The 21,159-nt window shown below is 49.3% G+C and overlaps 1 protein-coding gene across 6 annotated transcripts in view; it reads left to right on the top strand.

Annotated features, from left to right (window-relative positions):
- The window catches only part of lef1 (lymphoid enhancer-binding factor 1), a 188,191-nt gene that overhangs the window by 91,494 nt on the left and 75,538 nt on the right, over positions 1-21,159 (top strand). For 3 of the 6 annotated variants that reach the window (XM_072495389.1, XM_072495385.1, XM_072495387.1), the window contains exons 6-9: positions 1,031-1,144; positions 1,974-2,136; positions 4,838-4,945; positions 7,821-7,872. In XM_072495389.1, coding sequence (XP_072351490.1) covers positions 1,031-1,144; positions 1,974-2,136; positions 4,838-4,945; positions 7,821-7,872 — 437 coding nt within the window. The remainder of the gene's footprint in view (positions 1-1,030; positions 1,145-1,973; positions 2,137-4,837; positions 4,946-7,820; positions 7,873-21,159) is intronic. The other 3 variants (XM_072495390.1, XM_072495386.1, XM_072495388.1) reach the window with 1 other exon arrangement.

The following is a 21,159-nucleotide window of genomic DNA, read 5'->3' as shown; positions in this document are numbered from 1 at the left end:
AGGACGAGTGAACTGACAAAGCTGCTCTGTTACACAGCAGACTGTTCGATGGGGATCTGTTGCTGTTTTCTCCACCTGCCCCTTATTTACGATTGGCGAGGTGTGAGGCGCATTAACTATAGTTTAAACTGGACGATAATTGTTTGCCTTTCATGTATGATCCCATGGGGTTGTCCTCTGGCAAATTGGCCCAGCTGGACTTTCCAATAAAGCACGGCTGTTTCAGGTTTCTGTCTACAGCTGTGGCAGCAAATGAAATTTGAGCTCACCCCATCCATTTAACATTATCCCTACCCCTGTAAAGCTCAGAGCACATAGCTTCATCCGGGTTTGTTTGCAGTGTTCCGCAGTGCAGTGGTTCGTCCTTTGTTGAGGCTTCAACATTAATAATGCACCTTCAGCCGCAGGTTTGAAACATGGAAGCAGGCGCGCTCTTTGATTCCAACGACCCGCTGGGACCCATTTCTTCCTGGGTCCCAGTTGTGGCCATTGGAGCCAGCCCAGAATGCACCAGCCGTGGTCCCGTTGCAAGTCCAGTTGGAAGTAGAAGGCGGCTGTGCAGATAAAGAGCAGCATTCAAGTTCCAGAGACCAGGGAAGGAACTTGGATTATTGTCACAAGGGAATGCACTTATGCAGAGATGTACATCGAAGCCTGGTTTGACGTTTAACTGGATAGGGACTGAGCCATTTTGAGGCCTGCGATTCTTTTCATTTTCAAATATTGCCCAATTTAAGGTAGCCACATGATTTTTAAAAAACATGAATATTTAATTGTCTTGATTCAATATTCTGCATAGCATTCGGTGATATTGCTTGAAAGTGGGCTTGACACATATGTCTGCATTTCAAACACCACTTGTGTGATTGTTGCTCCATCCAACCTTTGTTGATGCTGCTTTCTGTTGCCTGGTGAATGTTGAATAATGCTCTGTACCCCAAAAGACCCTCGTGCAGTTGTGAATTTTGAGGGTTCAGCGCTGTGTTCAATTTAATTTAATCTAATTACTTCTTATCTGCCTTCAATTCAGGTTTTCCCATCCTATGATTCCTGGTAACCCTCAAACCACTGGAATTCCTCACCCAGCTATTGTGAACCACCACATTAAGCAGGAACCCATTCATGAGATTGAGCACATGGACATGTAGGTTGACAATTTGGAGATTTGCTGACAATTACTTTTTTTCTTGGGAGGCGGGAAGGACACCGTCATTTGAAGTTTCTTTTTGTAAATATAAATTTAGAGTACCCGGTTATTTATTTCCAATTAAGGGGCAATATAGTGTGGCCTATCCACCTCCCCTGCATATCTTTGGGTTGTGGGGATGAGATCCACGCAAACACGGGGAGAATGTGCAAACTCCACACGGACAGTGACCCAGAGCCGGGATCGAACCTGGGTCCTCGGTGCCGTGGTGCAGCAGTGCTAACCACTGCGCCACTGGTGACATCCACCATTTCAAATTTCAACACCCTGATTGATAAATTGCTGTTAGGCAGGCGTTACAGAGTCAAGGCTGATAAATGGATTTATAATAACGCACCTGTCGAGGACCGGGATGCTCCGGACGTTCGCTGGGAGCGGGATTCTCTGGTCCCGCTGGCTGCACAACCCCACTGCAGGTTTCCCGGCAGCGCGGGGTGGCTTCAATGGGAATTGCCTTTCCCAGGGGCGGGCACAGAGAATTCCGTCCCCAGCGAAAGGCGCCGCCGAGAAGCACAGGGCCAGGAGGCCGGAGAATCCGGCCCGTGATCTAATTGAATGCTGAATAAAACTCGACGGGTTGAATGGTCACTTCCTGTTCCTGTGTTCAGTCAGGAAGCTATGCAGGTTGGGTATTTTCCTTTCTCGGGGTGGGGGGGAGGGGAAGGGACAGAGGGGGGCAAAGTGATTCTGTGTTTTAGCAATTCTTCCATCAGCGGGTCTGATTTTAAATTGGTGAAATGCATCTTCCTTTCTTTTCTGCCGGCAGAAAACCTCACCATGAAATGAGGAAAGAGCAAGAGGCCAAAAAACCTCACATAAAGAAGCCGCTCAATGCCTTTATGTTATACATGAAGGAGATGAGGGCGAACGTCGTGGCAGAGTGCACATTGAAAGAGAGCGCAGCCATTAACCAAATCCTCGGCCGGAGGGTGAGTAGCCAATAAAGACAAATAAATCGCGTGTGGCGTTTCTGACTTTTTTGACACGCAGTTGGGAGGTATTAAAAACACTGGCGAGGCCACAACTGGGATTCTGTGTGCAGTTCTGGTCGCCACATTGCAGGAAGGACGTTATTGCTCTGGAAAGAGTGCAGAGGAGGTTTACAGGAATGTTGCCAGGGCTAGAAAAGTGTGGCTACGAGGAGAGATTGGAGAGGTCGGGGTTATTTTCCCTGGAACAAAGAAGGCTGAGGCGGTGACTTAATTGAGATGCGCAAAATTATGAGCGGAAGAGATAGAGTGGGCAGGATAAAATTGTTTCCCTTGGTGGGGAATTCTAGAACCAGGGGACGTAGATTCAAAATAAGTGGCAGACGCTGTAGAGGGGACATGAGCAAAAATGTTTTTACGGAGAGGCTAGTGGGAGTCTGGATTTCGCTGCCCGAGTTGTTGGAGGAGGCAGCGACCCTAAACTCTTTGAAAAGGTACTTGGATCTGCACCTTATGTTCTCTAAGCTACAGGGCAATGGACCAGGTGCGGTAAAGGGTGCCTGGATATCCTCGGACTGGCATGAACAAGATTGGCCGAATGGCCTCCTTCTGTGCTGTAACGTTTCTATGATTAGACCAATGGCCACGTGGCACTGGCTGTTGAGTGAGCAGGGTTGAGAGTGCTGCACATAGATATGGCCATTCCAGTCTTCACCTTTGACCTGTAGCCCTTCTCTGTGGGATAGGCTTCCTGCAAGGGTTGTGAAGCCGACAGAACAGAGAGGCCTGGTCCCAGTATACACGTAAGGAATCAGGTGTTCACAGCTTCCCCGGAATGGATTCATATCCTGATGTACTTCACTTCAGCAGGGCTTTTTTCCCTTTTAGTAATTTTTCAACATTGAAATCGTTCTGCCACTGCCGCTGAAGATCAATTTGAAATAAACTCTCACTCCTGGGTTACCAACTCGGTTGGTCATATTCCTGGACGTCTTGTCCCATGGCCACTGAACCTGTCCCCTCGCATCCCACTGGCCCGCATCGCCAATGTTTTAATCTTTATAATCAAATGCTCAAATAAAATGGAAAGTAAAATACACAACCTTTTCAGTGATCTTGGGGTGGGAATGTTTTTTCCGAGTAGCTCACAACAGTGTCGGAGAGATTGAACTTTAATCCCTGGGGACTCCAGGAGAATTCCCGATAGGTCGACAATACCAGCTCATCACGCTCTGTCTCTCTTACTAAAACTATATCAATGCTGGGCATATTAAAGTGAGTACTGACTGTGTTTGCTACACTGTTAGAGAAGGCAGCTCAACGCTGGTGATGTAAAAGTAAACCAAATGGAGTCAGCGTTGGGTCACAGAAAGGTCCTGTGCTAGCCCGCTGGCATTCCTGCACATATAATCCCTGCCTTTCATTCCTTGTGAAAGTCACTAGTGTCAGTTTTAAGAGATATCTGCCCCTTCAGTTACCATTGCCTCTGGCTATGCTCCTTTGTTCTGTCACTTGATACGTAACGAAGAAAAAAGTGCCATTGACGACCCCCCTTTTAGATCTGACAAGCTTCTACTGCAGGCAGAATCTGAAGTGTATATGAGCAGCAACCTTTTTTATTACAGAAGGGTAAATAAGGAGTAGGGGGAGGCAGAGAGAATTGAGGATGAATCAAAGGAATTGTTGTACGAGGAATTACCAGTGCAAGCCATAGGGATTCCCAGTGACGTGAAGAGTTCCCAGTTGCAGTGGCACAATGGATAGCACTGCTGCCTTGCAGCACTCGGGACCCGGGTTTGATTCTGACCTTGGGTGACAGTCTGTGTGGAGTTTGCACATTCTCCCTGTGTCTGCGTGGGTTTCCTCCGGGTGCCCCAGTTTCCTCCCACAGTCCAAAGATGTGTAAGTTAGGGTTACGGGGATAGGGTGAAGGATTGGGCCTAGGTAGGGTGCAGACTTGATGGGCTGACCGGCCTCCTTCTACACTGTATGGAGTTTATTCTGGGTGGATGAAATGCCATAGGATTTTGTCAGACAATCTCCAACTATTCCATCTTTGGTATGCACCACCTTCCCACACCAATTAGATTACCTGATTGAATGATTTTTAATTGACCGTTAAACTTTGCTCCCCATTTCCAATACTTCGATATTTAAGAAAAGTGTTTGGCGAAGCCTGGCTTCTAACACAGCAGTTTCTCAGTAGAATAATCTCTGATTCAATGCTAATGTCACATCATGAATGCTGTGAAAGATCAGCGTGAGTGTGCGATTTGTCCATCAGTGTAAGCATGAGCAGGAATCTGAGGTGCTGATTTGAAAGTGTCTAGGGTGTGGGTACATCCTCTAGTCTGGTGATGCCAAGCCAGAATGAATGCTGCCAGATGCGTCTGAGACCGGGCAGCTCAGTCAGAGAGTACAAATGTTTCACCCCCTGTAACGGGGAGGATATTGTCCACAATTAAAATGAGCCCCTTGTGTGTGAACAAGATGTAACGTGATGCATTGTCAGTCTGCGATTGGAATGATTCCCTGCAATCGCCAACATCATGATTTTTGGCAATAAATGTGAACGCCTGTTTCTCACCAATAACTCTGGGTTCAATTTGCCAGCTGAATGTTTGAGTAATTTCCGCCCATCTCTTCTTTTTTTGTTAACAAACAATTTTATTGAGGTTCCACCCATCTCTTCTTGTTACAGTGGCATGCTTTGACTCGTGAAGAGCAAGCAAAGTACTATGAACTGGCTCGTAAGGAGCGGCAACTTCACATGCAGCTTTACCCAGGCTGGTCTGCGCGGGATAACTATGTAAGTTTCTTGTGTTTCTATCTGGACTCCTCAGCAATCTTGTTTGCTTTTGGCTCACTCTTCTTCGTTTTTAAGAGGGAGCTTATGGCTCGTACATTAGCAAAGTAGCCGGCATTTTCAACTTGCAATATCTTCATCCTCCCAGGGAAATGCGATATTGTTATGAACGTCACCTCTGCCTTTAGTAAGGAACACTTTCCTGTTCAAACACATTAGGCTCAAGCCAATGGGTGACATCATTAGGCTGTAAATGTGAGCCCTACATAACGCACAGTTCTATAACTTCCTGGCTCCCCAGCCTTGGATTCCCCCAAAGATGTGTGGGCGATCCCTCTCAGTATTTCCCATGTAAGGGTTTACATGGCAATTGTAAACAAGGGCTAACTTCCCCTGGGATAATAGATCTGCACTGGGAATCATCTGACAAAACAATTTAAATTGTTAACTTCAGGTGGTTCTGCCAATTTTACAACAATAATTAGCAAGTTAGAAGAAATAAATCCTCTTCTAACTTCAGCGTAGCTACTTTAAATACCCAGACTGAGCCTCATAGAATCATAGAATCAACGGTGCAAAAGGAGGCCATAAGGCCCATCGAGACCCCACCGGCCCTTAGAAAGAGCACCCTACTTAAGCCCACACCTCCGCCCATATCCCAGTAACCCCACCTAGGGCAATTTAGCATGGCCAATCCACCTAACATTCACATCTTTGGACTGTGGGAGTGATATACCATCAATTCACTGTGAGACTATGAGAACGAGTGAACGTAAGGCTTTATTATCCAGGAACTTGTCTGCCAGTGCCTGCTGTACAAATGAGTGCTGCCCACAGGTGGCAGGGCTATATATCGCCCCGGGGGGGGCGGAGCTAGAGGCGGAGCCCACCGGGGTTCTAGTACAATACCTGGAAGTAGATCGTATTACCATTTCCTGGCCATAGGCCACAGTACTATATAGACAGCTCATATTCAGGTGAATACATTCACCACAGGGAGGAAACCGTAGCTCCCAGAGGAAATGCACGCAGACATGGGGAGAACGTGCAGACTCCGCACAGACAGTGACCCAAGCCTGAATCGAACCTGGAACCCTTGAGCTGTGAAGCAACAGTGCTAACCACTGTGCTACCATGCCGCCCACTCGCATTGGACACAGCCCGCACTCCAGTCCCTCAACCCCCTGACTAAGTACCTCCCTGAGGTATTCCCAACCTCCCCTCCACCCCTCTCCATTGGAAATACCCACGTCCCCAGTCACATGTGACCCACCCTAATCTGCGGGCCTGACTCCCAAGTCCCCCACCACCCCTTCCCCCCGACCCGAAAAACACACTCCCCAACCCCATAATCCCCTGGATTCGGCCTGATACCCCCCTTCTCCCCCTCCCAACCAACCCAACATACCCCCGACCCACACCCCCGACCGATGTGACACCTTCCCTCACTGCTCTTCAATTCAGACATACATACGAATTGGGAGTATGAGTAGACCAGATCCCCAATTCAGACTGAGATCAATGGAATCTGAAGCCCTGTGCGTTTTCTATCCAGGTTAAGTTGCTCCACATCTTTCCTGTTTTTCAAAAGATGTATTTGGACCTCTGTAGCACTCAGGAAGATGTCATAAAATCATGTTGCACATAATTGAATCCAGTACATAAAGCAGCATCTAAAATGAATTCAAATAAAGATATTTGATTATGTCCTAATGGGAGGACCAGAGCCACTTAAAAATGCATTCATGTCTCAAATTTCAGGCAGAAGCATACAAAAGGGGAGGTTAGTATTTTAGACAGGTAGAGTTGCAAGGGCATTCTTTATCCTTTGCCCAGATTGAGTCACACATCTCCTGCCTCATTGTGAAGCTGTGAATAGACCCTCTGTTCGAAAGCTATTGGGCCTTGGCTCCTGATGTCTTCATGTCATTTGTTACAGTGCCCTCACTGTAATACGAGTTTTGTTACAAAGCACACTCGGCACGTGAGGGCCAATGTTATACTGAGGCTGGCTTTGCTTTGCATGTTTCAGTTTCTCAGTGATACTCCTCCACCTGTTTTCAGACTAAAATTGCGTGTGCAGTTTCTGCTCGTGTTGGTGAACTTTCACGTGCTTTTATCCAGTTTCCTCGTGAGTCTTTCTTTTTTTGGCCTTGTTTTTTCAATGAGAGCCATCAAGGATGGAAGCAGTGATGGAAATATTAACCCCTGCAGCCAAAACAGGCGACGGGTCCCTCCAGAAGTCCAGACAGTTTTCATGGCCAAATTTTGTTAATTAAGCCACTGGGTTTCTTGCTGGCTCAACCCCCTTTTACCTGGCAAGGCCCCCGCCACCCCCCACATCCTTCCCCTCTCCCCCACCCTGGGTCCAGCCCCTGGCAGTGCCAACCTGGCACCTGGTCACCTTGACAGTGCCAGACTTGTACCTTGACAGTGGCAGGGTGGAGGCGCCAGGCTTGCAGTGCCAAGGTGCCAGGCTGGCAATGCCAAGGTGTCCAGGTACCACCCCGCCCTGCTCCTGAAAGTGCTACATAAAGGCAGTTCTTTCTTTTCATTTGTTTTCCCTGCCCCCGCACACCCAGCTTCTGCCAGATGAGGAGATTTAAGATTTCTGCCATTATGTATTGTATATCTTGTATGCCCACATGATTCGAAACACCTGCTGACAATATTGATGAAAGTGGCATTCGACAAGGTGGAGAAGATGAATTGAGAAAGTAAACAATAGACTGGGTATAAGTCGGTGCAGTTGGCTCTTTTGTACTACCTGTCGAGACCAGTTTCAGCTCCAGTGTTTCCTGTGTGTGTGTTTGCAAGTATTGTTCAACCAGTATAAATATCTGATCTATAAAATATCTTGAATTTGTTTCAAATGTTGAAGGGAAAGAAGAAGAAGAGGAAACGTGAAAAGATGCAGGAAACCACCTCAGGTAAGAATTAAAACAATATTATTGCGAGACATCTAACTCGTTTTAAACAAATCCTTCTATTTTCGTATGAATCCAGTGTAAAGATTGTCCTTCCCTGAGAGGCTGATGGGTTTAATTGTTTTTGACTATACCTGATTGGGGGTTGGTTTAGCTCAATTGCCTGGACAGCTGGCCTGTGATGCAGAGCGATGCCAACAGTGTAGGTTCAATTCCCATACCGGCTGAGGTTATTCATGAAGGCCCCTCCTTCTCAACCATGCCCTTCGCCTGAGATGTGGTGATCCTCAGGCTAAACCACCACCAGTCAGCTCTCTCCCTCAAAGGGGAAAGCATCTGGGACTATGACAACTTTACTTTATACCTGTTATAGTGTAAAGTTCGTCCAATCACGGAGGGAAGGGATTTTCCATAAAATCCCTAAAGTTCAGAAGGATGCCATTTGGCCCATCCGGTATGCACTGACCCTCCGAAAGACCACCCTACCTATGCCCACTCCCCCCTACCCTGTTACACCGTGCTTTGATCATGGCCAATCCACCTAACCTCCACACCTCCTGTGGGAGGAAACCGGAGCACCCGGAGGAAATCCACGCAGACACGGGGAGAAAGTGCAAACTCCACACAAACAGTCACTCAAGGCTGCAATCAAACCCTGGTACTGTGAGGCAGCAGTGCTAACCACTGTGCCACCGTGCCATTATCTGAAGTAACTGTTCAATCTTCCTTTCCTTCTCCTCCTCCTTTGCACTTACCCAGCCTAATCAGATGGGACGAAAGAGCAATTTTGAAAATGCGGCACACGTGTAGTTCATGTTGTAGCATTCATAATTGGTAGGCTCTGATTGATAAACACTGCTACTGCTATTTTTGTGTGATGGAAAAACCTATGGTGGGGTGTCTAGTTTGACTATCCATTCAATGGTCTCCTGGGATGCAGAGTGGAGTGGTGAGGCGCCTCCTGTCACTTTTATTAGTGGGAAGATTGATGTGATGTGCTTAATGGTGAGGGAACCATGGCCACAATTAGAATTTGGTCACACCGTCCATGTCCTGTCCATATCTCGTGAGTGCCATCCACTGGCTTCAAGAGAGCTAGCCTGGGTCAGTGAAGAGGTACTGGGTTTTAGATTTGCTTGCATCCCACTGTTGTGTTAAGTTGATGGTACTTGGTGACATGATAGCCTGAAACTTTTACAGTAACGCTCTGAAAGTTTGTATTGATTTAAGCGGAAGAACATAATGAATCATCTATGTTGTCATTGCATTCTTGCCACATTTAGTCTTTTGATTTTGCACTTTCTAAATCTGGCAACGGAACCTTTGTTATGGCGCCTGGAATCAGTGAGCTAGATTTGTGCAATGTCGGGAAGATTCTGTCGCCGAGCTTTATAAATGGTGGGCGGGACCTGGGTGTGGAAATCACGCCCACCATTTACAACAGATCCAATACTTCGCTGAAAGGGGACAGGCGGGTGAAGGATGGAGCGGTGCTGGTGGAAGTTATGAGGCGCACAAGGAAGGGAAACCTGAACTCAGCAGGGTCACTTAAACTTGGTGTTGAGTTTGAATAGACCCCATTTATGGCTGCTGCAAGGGCCTTAATCCTGCAGTGTGCGAGTCACATTTTGATGGCGTAGATGGACATGCTCTTGAAGGGCAGCAAAGTAACAGATTAAAACTGACAGTGAGTTAACAAAAACCTCTCTGCTGGAGTGATTTGATTGACAGGCATGGGTTAGAAAAGAGTAGAGTAACTGGAGAGAAGCTGGTCCCATTGGTGGAAAGGTTGAGAACCAGCGGATACCAATTTAAGGTGGTTGATGCGCTAAGCGTCAAGAACCACAAAGACATGTGAGACTTTAACTCAGGCTTTAATATACTACAAGGGAGGCTTACCCGACACAGACGACCCCAGACAGAATGGGGCCTGTCCCAGAAGAGGTTCTTATACTGACTCCCGGGGGAGTGGCTAAGGCGGAGCTCTCCGTGGCCAGGTCGGGTTACCTACCAGTGACCGAACCTCTGCAGAGTTACAGTACAATACACAGTATTACAGGGCCACGTTACGCACAACTATTATATACTATGTACAATGGTAGGGAGGTACGGTGGTGTATCACCACAGTGGTTGGCAAAAGAGCCAATGATGTCACGGGGGAAACCTTTTTTTCGTGCAGTGAGGGCTTGGGATCTGGAATGTGCTGCCGGAGAATATAACGGAGCAGTTCAGTCGGGGTTTTCGATTTTCAGACTATGCGGAAATGTTGGGAGAAGTGGGACTAGTTATTGAAACATACGATTCTGAGGGGCCTTGGCAAGGTGGATGCTGGGAGAATGTTTCCCCTTCTTGGGTGGCATCTAGAACCAGGGGGCGTAGACCAAAAATAAAACAGATGAGGTGGCTTTTTCTCTGAAGGTGGTTTAACTTTGGGATTCACGATTCCAGTAAGCAGTGGAGGGTGAGCCGTTGAATATACTTGAGGCTGAGTTAGGCAGAGTTTCGATTGACAAGGGAGTCAAGGGTTAAGAGGGACAGTCCAATCAGTCATGATCTTACTCGATGGCAAAGGAGGCTTGATGGACTGAATTGCCTCCTACACCTTCTATTTCTCCCGATCACAACTAAGTTGTTGTCCATGCGCTGAGTTCCCACATCTGAGTTCGGGCACACATTTAAAAAAAAATTAATTTACGGGATGTGGGTGTCGCTGGTCAGGCCAGCATTTATTGCCCATCCCTAGTTGCCCTTCAGAAGGTGGTGGTGAGCTGCCTTCTTGAACCGCTGCAGTCCTTCAGGTGTAGGTACACCCACTCTGCTGTTAGGGAGAGAGTTCCAGGATTTTGCCCCAGCGACAGTGAAGGAACGGCGATATATTTCCCAGTCGGGGTGGTGAGTGATTGGGAGGGGAACCTCCAGGTGGTGGGCTTTCCAGGTATCTGCACCTCTTGTCCTTCTTGAGGGTAGTGGTCGTGGGTTTGGGAGGTGCTATCTAAGGAACCTTGGTGAGTTACTGCAGTGCATCTTGTAGATGGTGCACACGGCTGCCACTGTGCATCGGTGGTGGAGGGTTTGAATGTTTGTGGAAGGAGGAGCAATCAAGCGGGCTACTTTGTCCTGCATGGTGTCGAGGTCCTTGAGTGTTGGAGCTGCACTCATCCAGGCAAGTGGAGAGAGAATATTCCACTACACTCCTGACTTGTGCCTTGTAGATGGTGGACAGGTTTTGGGGGGGGGGTCAGGAGGTGAGCAGCTTCGGTGCACCTGGCCGAAGGAAAGTGTGGAGGGCAGCGGCTGCGGGTGGCAGAGTGGGCACTGGTGAGAAATCAGCCAGGATTCCCTCGCACTCCTAACTTTACCACTGTTGAAAGCCAAGGGCGGGTAGCCACTGGCTGAAAGCAGGGTCTGCCTCTGCTTGTGCTGCCTCTCTGATGGAGAGTGTTCCAGCAAGGAAGGTCAGCTGTATCCTGGTAGATTCTCCTGCTCCTTGCCAGGGTTGGAATTTTGAACTGTGCGTGTGAAACACCTGAAGGTTGGTTAGCATTCATGTCGAGAGGGCTAGAATACAAGACCAGGGATGTACTTCTGAAGCTGTATAAGGCTCTGGTCAGACCCTATTTGGAGGATTGTGAGCAGTTTTGGGTCCCATATCTAAGGAAGGATGTGCTGGCCTTGGAAAGGGTCCAGAGGACGTTCACAAGAATGATCCCTGGAATGAATAACTTGTCATATGAGGGACGGTTGAGGACTCTGGGTCTGTACCCGTTGGAGTTTAGAAGGGTGAGGGGGGATCTTATTGAAATTTACAGGATACTGCGAGGCCTGGATAGAGTGGACATGGAGAGGATGTTTCCACTTGTAGGAAAAACTAGAACCAGAGGACACAATCTCAGACTAAAGGGCCGATCCTTTAAAATAGAGATGAGGAGGAATTTTTTCAGCCAGAGGGTGATGAATCTGTGGAACTCTTTGCCACTGAAGGCTGTGGAGGCCAAATCACTGAGTGTCTTTAAGACAGAGATAGATAGGTTCTTGATTAATAAGGGGATCAGGAGTTATGGGAAGAAGGCAGGAGAATGGGCATGAGAAAATATCAGCCGTGATTAAATGATGGAGCAGACTTGATGGGCCAAGTTGCCTAATTCTGCTCCTATGTCTTATGGTCTTATGGTCTTACCTTAGATCTCAAAGATCACTAAAAGTGTGGTGCCCAGTGAGCCCTAGTTCAGAGCATCATCTCTGCCTCAAAGTGAGATCACTACCTGAGAATGCCCCGATCGTTAAGTTGTACACCACAGAAGGAGGCTATTCAGTCCACCCTGCCTGTACTAGCTCGTTTAAAGTGCTGTCCAAATCTTTCCACTGCCCTTGTCCATTCTCCGTAGCCCAGTCAATTTCACTTTTTCAAGTATTCATCCAATTCCCCTCTGAAAGCTCCTTATGGACCTTCTCCCGCCGCCTTTTCAGGCAGCGCCTTCCAGATCACAACAACTCGCCGTATGAAAAAACATCTCATCTCCAGCCAACCACGCCACCCCAATTTTTCCTGCCTGACCAAATGGCAGATCTGGAGGGATCTCCAGCAATAAGCAGGCATAACTTTCTATTTTAAAAAAAGATTTCAGCCCCTTGTTAACCAACCCCCTTAGAAAAGAACGGTGGTCCGAATAAAATAGGCCCCATTATCTTTTGCACCCATTTCCCATGACTAGATGGAATTACAGTCTGTAAAAAAATTAATTGTCGATGCACTGAGTCATGTTTTGAAGAATCATCATGTATTTTTAAAAATTGCAAACGCCATCAAAGAGTTCCAATTCATTAGCTTTGCCTCTTTAATGTCTCTGTATTATAAACAAAATAATATTACTCTGTGGTACTTTATTTACTAATATATTTATGCAGGATAATCCCATTTAGTTGAACAATTTTGAACATAAGACCTTTTTTGGCAACGTTACAAGAAAGTCAATTGTAAAGCAATTTTTAAAAAGAGCATAAAATAATAGCTATTGGGCTTAATTTGTGCTAGCAATGGCAAGAAGGGGAAGCGATTATTGCTGCCTCTGGATACTAATTATGTCCATTACAGTGTGGATGCAATCCTGTGATAAAGGGAGTTATCATTGCACAAAATCTTAACATGAAAGACCACCAGGAAGAGAAGCAGATTGGGAGCTCTCTTTGGGAGCAGGGGGCTAATGGCCTTTATTGAAGAGGTCCTGAGGGTTAGTGGCAAATGTGTTAAGGACTAGAATGATTGTCCAAATCCTTACTGTGACCAGAGTGGCCTGGGAGGAAGTGACTCGTCATGTCGCACGCTTGGAGATCAGACAAGGACCTTTTCATTTTGGCAAATTCCTCTTTGCGGATCCGGACATCAGCATTTCCACCACCGTGGTCATGACAGCAATATTGACTCAAACACACAGTGCTCAGGTCCCTTGAGGCAAATATCTCGTGAACAAACACTGCCTTAATTTGACTCGGCTTGAAGGAATATCTGTCAATAACCCTTCCCAGCTCTGTCAGCTCCTCCAGCCCTACAACCTTCTCAGTTATCTGTGCTTCTTCAATTCTGGTGATCACCAATTACCGTTGCTCCGCCACTGGCGATCGTGCTTTCACCCACCTCGTGCTGCAATTCCCTCCCTGGATTTCTCCGTTTCTCGACCTCGCCTTCCACTTTGTAAGTTGCTCCTTGAAACCGACCTCTTGGACCAAACTTTTGCTCGCCTGTCCCGGTTTCTGTTTCGGTAGTTGGGTGTCACATTCTCTTTTTTTTTTTTAATATGTTTATTCAAGTTTTCCAACAACATTCTTGACAAACCCCCCCCCCACAATAACAGAAGATCAGAAGATAAAAGAAACGCAAACACAACAATTAAACATTGTACATTGTACAAAACATTTACATTGTGTTTCCCCATGTACAATAGCCCCCCCATATGACATTTAAAGGTACTCGTAGGGAAGCCCCCCCCCGCCCCCCCCCCCATTCCCCCCCCCAACAGAACCCCCCCACCCTAGGGTTGCTGCTGACCTCCTCCTAACGCTCCACGAGATAGTCTAGGAACGGTTGCCACCGCCTGAAGAACCCCTGCGCAGACCCTCGTAAGGCAAACTTTATCCTCTCCAGCTGAATGAACTCTGCCATGTCATTTATCCAGGCTTCCACACTGGGGGGCTTCGCGTCCTTCCACAGTAGCAAGATCCTCCGCCGGGCTACCAGGGACGCAAAGGCCAGGACACCGGCCTCTTTCGCCTCCTGCGCTCCCGGCTCGTCTGTTACCCCAAATAGTGCCAACCCCCAACTCGGCTTGACCTGGACTTTCACCACCTTGGACATAGTCCTCGCAAGACCCCTCCAAAACCCCTCCAGTGCCGGGCATGACCAGAACATGTGGACGTGATTTGCCGGACTCCCCGAGCACCTCCCACACCTGTCCTCCACTCCAAAGAACCTACTCATCCTCGCCCCTGTCATATGCGCTCTATGAACAACCTTGAATTGTATTAAGCTGAGCCTGGTGCAAGAGGAGGAAGAATTAACCCTACTCAAGGCATCAGCCCACAGACCCTCATCTATCTCCCCCCCAAGCTCCTCCTCCCACTTGCCCTTTAACTCCTCTCCCGCGGCCTCCTCCTCTTCTTTCAGCTCCTGGTAGATCGCCGAGACCCTGCCCTCTCCAACCCATACACCCAAAATCACCCTTTCCTGGGTCCCCTGTGCCGGGAGCAGTGGGAATTCCCTCACTTGCCGCCCCACAAACGCCCTCACTTGCATATAGCTGAAAGCATTTCCCGGGGGTAACCCAAACTTCTAATCCAGCGCCCCCAGGCTCGCAAATGTCCCATCTATGAACAGGTCCCCCATTCTTCTAATCCCAGCCCGATGCCAGCTCCTAAATCCCCCATCCATCCTTCCCGGGACGAACCGATGATTCTCCCGAATCGGGGACCCAACCGAGGCTCCCACCTTGCCACTGTGTCGCCCCCACTGCCCCCAGATCTTCAGTGTTGCCGCCACCACTTGACTCGTGGTGTACCTTGTCGGCGAGAGCGGTAGCGGTGCCGTCACCAGCGCCCTCAGGCTCGTGCCCACACAGGACGCCATCTCCAACCTCTTCCACGCCGCCCCTACTCCCTCCATTACCCACTTACAGATCATCGCCACATTGGCTGCCCAAATTCGGCAGAACCAGCCCCCCCCTGTCCCTACCCCGCTCCAGAAACACCCTTTTTACTCTCGGGATCTTATTTGCCCACACGAAACCCATGATGCTCCTGCTTACCCGTTTGAAAAAGGCCTTGGGAATCATAATGGGAAGGCACTGGAACACAAAGAGAAACCTTGGGAGGACCATCATTTTAACCGACTGCACACTGCCCGCTAGCGAGAGTGGCAGCACATCCCATCTTTTAAAATCCTCCTCCATCATTGGGGCAGCACGGTAGCATTGTGGATAGCACAATTGCTTCACAGCTCCAGGGTCCCAGGTTCGATTCCGGCTTGGGTCACTGTGCGGAGTCTGCACATCCTCCCCGTGTGTGCGTGGGTTTCCTCCGGGTGCTCCGGTTTCCTCCCACAGTCCAAAGATGTGCAGGTTAGGTGGATTGGCCATGATAAATTGCCCTTAGTGTCCAAAATTGCCCATAGTGTTGGGTGGGGTTACTGGGTTATGGGGATAGGGTGGAGGTGTTGACCTTGGGTGGGGTGCTCTTTCCAAGAGCCGGTGCAGACTCGATGGGCTGAATGGCCTCCTTCCGCACTGTAAATTCTATGATCTATGATATCTGCTCCACCAACTGCGCCAAATTGAGTTTGTGCAGGGCCCCCCAACTCCCAGCCATCTGGATCCCTAGGTACCGAAAGCTCCTTTCCGCCCTATTTAGCGGCAGGTCATCTATCCCCCTTCTCTGGTCCCCTGGATGCACCACAAAGAGCTCACTTTTCCCTACATTCAACTTATACCCCGAGAAGTCCCCAAACTCGCTTAGGATCCGCATGACCGCCGCCATCCCCTCCACTGGGTCTGCCACATACAGCAACAGGTCGTCCGCATATAGTGACACCCGATGTTCCTCTCCCCCATGGACCAGTCCCCTCCATTTCCTGGTCTCCCTTAGTGCCATGGCCAACGGCTCAATTGCCAGTGCAAGAGGGACAGGGGGCACCACTGCCTCGTCCCTCGGTACAGCCGAAAGTACTCCGACCTCCGCCGATTCGTAGCCACGCTTGCCACCGGGGCTCTATATAGCAATCTGACCCAGCTGATAAACCCCTCCCCGCAACACTTCCCAAAGATACTCCCACTCCACCCGGTCGAAGGCCTTCTCCGAGTCCATAGCTGCCACTATCTCCGCTTCTCCCTCCACCGAGGGCATCATAATCACGTTGAGGAGCCTCCGCACGTTAGTATTTAGCTGCCTGCCCTTTACGAACCCCGTCTGGTCCTCATGAATCACCCCCTGGACACAGTCCTCAATTCTCGCAGCCAGCACTTTTGCCAGCAACTTAGCATCCACATTAAGGAGCGAAATCGGTCTATACGACCCACACTGCAGTGGGTCCTTGTCCCGCTTCAGGATCAGAGAGATCAGCGCCCCGGACAATGTCGGGGGCAAGAACCCCCCCTCCCTAGACTTATTGAAAGTCCTCACTAGCAACGGGGCTAACAGGTCTACGTACTTCCTGTAGAACTCAACCGGGAACCTGTCCGGCCCCGGGGCCTTCCCCGCCTGCATGCTCCCCAAGCCTTTAACCAGCTCCTCCAACCCTATTGGCGCCCCTAAACCAGCCACCTCCTGCTCCTCCAACAGTCCCACATCGAGGCGCCACAGTGGGCGCTGGTCCCTCTCCTCCCCCAACTCCAGTTCCACCCAGTGCGGGGCGTGGTCTGAGATGGCTATGGCCGAGTACCCCGTTCCCTCCACTTTCGGGATTAGCGCCCTGCTCAGAACAAAAAAATCTATCCGGGAGTAGGCTCTATGTACGTGGGAAAAGAATGAAAATTCCCTGGCCTGGGGCCTGACAAACCTCCATGGGTCCACCCCTCCCATCTGGTCCATAAATCCCCTAAGCACCTTGGCCGCAGCCGGCCTCTTACCCGTCCTGGACCTGGAGCGATCCAATGCTGGGTCCAGCACCGAGTTGAAATCCCCCCCCCATTATCAAGCTTCCTACCTCCAGGTCCGGAATCTGACCCAGCATGCACTTCGCATCCAGTCCCGAATGGAATACCTGTCCTACCCATCCCTTTCTCAGCCTGATCTGATCTGCCACCTTCAAATGCGTCTCCTGAAGCATAACCACGTCTGCCTTCAGTCCCTTTAAGTGCGCGAACACCCGGGCCCTCTTGACCGGCCGTTCAGACCCCTCTCATTCCAAGTTATCAGCCGGATTGGGAGGCCCACGCTTTCCTGATCCTGCCCCGCCCCCTCTGGCGCAGCTCCTTTTGCGGCCTTACCCCAATTCCCCTCCCCGGGCCTCCACTCCCCCTCTTCCCTCGTGGGGATCTGCCCCTACAGCGCTGACACACACACTCTCCCACAGTCTCCCCATCAAGTCCCTTCACCCATCCCCACCCAGCACCCAAACAAAAAGAACATTCCCCAAACACAGCAAACATCCCCCCACGACAAACCCTCAATCTGAGTCCAACTTTTCAGTCCGTATGAAGCTCCATGCCTCATCAGGCGTTTCGAAGTAGTGGTGCCGATCCTGGAACGTGACCCACAGTCGCGCTGGCTGCAGCATACCGAACTTCACCCCCTTTCGATGGAGCACCGCCTTGGCCCGAGCTCTTAGCCACCTCTGCACTCCAGTCCTGATAGATTCGGATCTCCGTATTCTCCCACCTACTGCTCCGCTCTTTCTTGGCCCATCTCAAGACACACTCTCTGTCCATAAGGCGGTGGAACCTCACCACTACAGCCCTTGGCGGCTCGGTGGCCTTGGGTCTCCTTGCTAGGACCCGGTGAGCCCCATCTAGCTCCAGAGGCCTCGGGAAGGCTCCCGCGCCCATCAGCGAATTGAGCATCGTGCTCACATATGCCCCGACATCGGGCCCCTCCACTCCCTCAGGGAGACCCAGAATCCGAAGATTCTTCCTCCTCGACCTATTTTCCGGCTCCTCAAATTTTTCCGCCCACCTCTTGTATAGCGCCTCGTGTGCCTCCACCTTCACCGCCAGGCCCAAGAACTCGCCCTCGTTCTCCGAGGCTTTTTGCCGCACCTCTCGAATCGCCGCCCCTTGGGCCTTCTGGGTCTCCACTAGCTTCTCAATCGCCGCCTTCATTGGCGCCAGCATTTCGGTCATTTCAGCTCCTCAAAGCAGCGTCTAAGAAACCCCTGCTGCTCCTGTGACCACTGTGCTCAAGCTGCTTGGTCTCCACCCGCCGCCATCTTGTTTTTCCTCCCTCTCACTTTTCGCTGCTCCAAGATCACTTTTTTCACCGCTCCACTCCTGGTCCAATCCATATACTGCCGGGGTGACTGTGCTGTCACCTTCCCACACTGGAAGCCATCGAACAGTTGGGGCTCCTCTAGAGAGCCCAAAAGTCCGTTCTTGGCGGGAGCTGCCGAACGTGCGACCTACATAGGCATTGCCGCAACCGGAAGTCGGTGCCACATTCTCTTTGACAATACTCCTGTGAAGCACCTTGGGATGTATACTATGTTAAAGGCGCCATACAAATGCAACGTGTTGTTGCTGTGTGAGAGTCATTAAAAGATCTTGCAACAGAATCCCATTATTAGGGCAAGCAATGCAAAATCATTTCACAGATGTTGAAGATCAGTCACCCTTATACAACCATTGGGCAGATCAAGATGTCGCGAACAAATCACGTGGCGTCATGGTAGCACAGTGGTTAGCACTGTTGCTGCACAACACCAGGGTCCCAGGTTCGATTCCGGCTTGGGTCACTGTCTGTGCGGAGTCTGAATGTTCTCCCCGTGTCTGCGTGGGTTTCCTCCGGGTGCTCCGGTTTCCTAGGTGGATTGGCCGTGATAAATTGCCCTTAGTGTCTAAAATTGCCCTTAGTGTTGGGTAGGGTTACTGGGTTATGGGGATAGGGTGGAGGTGTGGGCCTTGGGTAGGGTGCTCTTTCCAAGAGCCAGTGCAGACTCGATGGGCCGAATGGCCTCCTTCTGCACTGTAAATTCTATGATAATCTATGATTATATGCTAAACTCTTTGGAGATGATCTTTTACTAATACCGTTTTACTAATACCTGACTGGCACCAATGACCCACCACAAATATTTAGGTGAAGTCAAAGGTGAATTCTTGGGCCTTGCTGTGTGGCGATAATCGATCCCATTTTGGGTCCTATTTTGTCTTTGGGCTCAGGGGGAGCAGTCAATGACCAGAAGCCTGGGTTTGCTATCTGCCCCCAATTAATTTTTCTTAAAAGGGCTGGAAAATCCTCTGGGAACTACGCTGCCAGATCCCTTCCCCCAACCCTAATTTCTTGTTCCCTAGTTCCAATGGTGAAGTGTGTTGAAACTAAGGGCACGATTTAATGGAAAAAGAGTCCTGTTTTGGGCCGGTTTAGCCAGGTGTTTTCCTGACGCTTGCACCGCCGAGCTATTAAATGGACTCTGCTTCTTTATTTGGGCCTCGGAGAGGAACACCCGCCAAGGTTGCACTTGAACCCATTTCCAGCATTAACAAGCTAAGCCCGCCAGTGCAGGAAGAGATCATGGCTCCCCAATCTCTCAACCCCTGCCTTTGGTCCCCAATGACCCAACTTACCAATCGGTGAGCCCCCCGCATCCCACCTCATAAGGGCCGAGCCCAATCCCCGGCATGGGAAAGATGGCAGTGCCACATGGGCACCCTGGCGTTGCCAGGCATAACGCGTGTCGTAAAATACATCGGCCTTGACGCGTCGCGAGTTAGGCGTGACGAGGCTGATATTTCGCGCCCTATGTATTTTCACCTTATTTCATGCAATTTGCATCTTTTGAAATGTTGATGTAAATGGATGCTCATTGACATCATTCTTACGATAGCTTGTCCCAAGGGCATGTCTCCGTTGATGGTGCCTCTGGTATTATCATACATGAAGGTAATGTAAGGGTTAATGGAATGTATTCAGACAGGCATTAGAGGGAGCAATCCTAGAGATATATAAGGGATGACGCTGAGCCTTGTGGGTCAGAAGGTTGGAGCAGGTGGTAGGAGTAGGAGTTGGCTAAGAGGACCGAAGATAGTGAGAGAGCAAGAGAGTAGTTAATGAGTTAGATGTCAGATGAGTATAGTTTAATGTGTGTTTAATCAACTGTTAGTTCTTCGGGATAAGTGTTGAATTGTAGTGTTAAATAAATAGTTTTGTTAGTTTACACGACTCGTTGTTCTCTGATCAACACTACACATCAAAGCCGTCTGGTTAGAGCAAGGCAGAGAACAACACATGGCACCAGGAGATTATCCCTAAAAACTAGAATAGGTAGATTAGCGAAGACACCGTAAACAAGAAACAAGAGATTGAACAAAGCAATTCAGCCTCTACATCTAACAGAACATCCGTGAAACGCGATGGAGAGTCTGCAGATACCGGACAATCTCTAGACAGTTGGTAAATTGTGTAAACACTAGGCGTTCTTCAAACAGCAGTTTGAAGTTTTTCCTTCTGCCTCAGCGCTCGAAAATGCTTCAGATTCTAGAAAAATAGCGCTTCTCTTAAATCTGGCTGGAACTCAAGCTTGAGAGCTGTTTAACTCGTTTGAATTCGATGCGGATGAGGACAAAATGAAGTACAGTATATTGTTGCAAAAATTTGATGCACGCTGCAAAACGCAAGTGGACAAAACGTATGAATAGTATATATTCAGGGAATGGCTGCAATATACTGGGGAGTCGTTTGATGCGTTCATCACGGCATTAAAATTGATAGAGCGATCACGTAATTTTACCTCCACATCGGATTCCATGATTCGAGATCAGTAGTGCTTGGAATACAAAATGAGCGTCTGCTTGAGAAAATGCCTAGAAAACCATCGCTGCCATTGCAAGAAGCGATTAATATGTGCAAGGCTAGTGAGCAGGCTTCAACCGAATATGCCGAGTTTGTAGCGACTGAAAAGGGCGCGAAGACTGGAAACGTGGCTGACGCCATTGAGGTTGTGGCGCAGATTGGCACACTGCGCACACCGGCAGAACGCCATTTTGACGATGACATCACGAGGGTCAATACGTGCACACGTTGTGGAACCGCCCACATGCGGAAGAAATGTCCACCGCTGGGCAGACAATGCAGGAACTGCAACAGGTTAGATC

This window comes from Scyliorhinus torazame, chromosome 3, assembly GCF_047496885.1.
Source record: "Scyliorhinus torazame isolate Kashiwa2021f chromosome 3, sScyTor2.1, whole genome shotgun sequence".
Lineage (NCBI taxonomy): Eukaryota > Metazoa > Chordata > Chondrichthyes > Carcharhiniformes > Scyliorhinidae > Scyliorhinus > Scyliorhinus torazame.
Note: the sequence above shows the minus strand (reverse complement) of the source record. Positions and strands in the feature narration are given on the sequence as shown.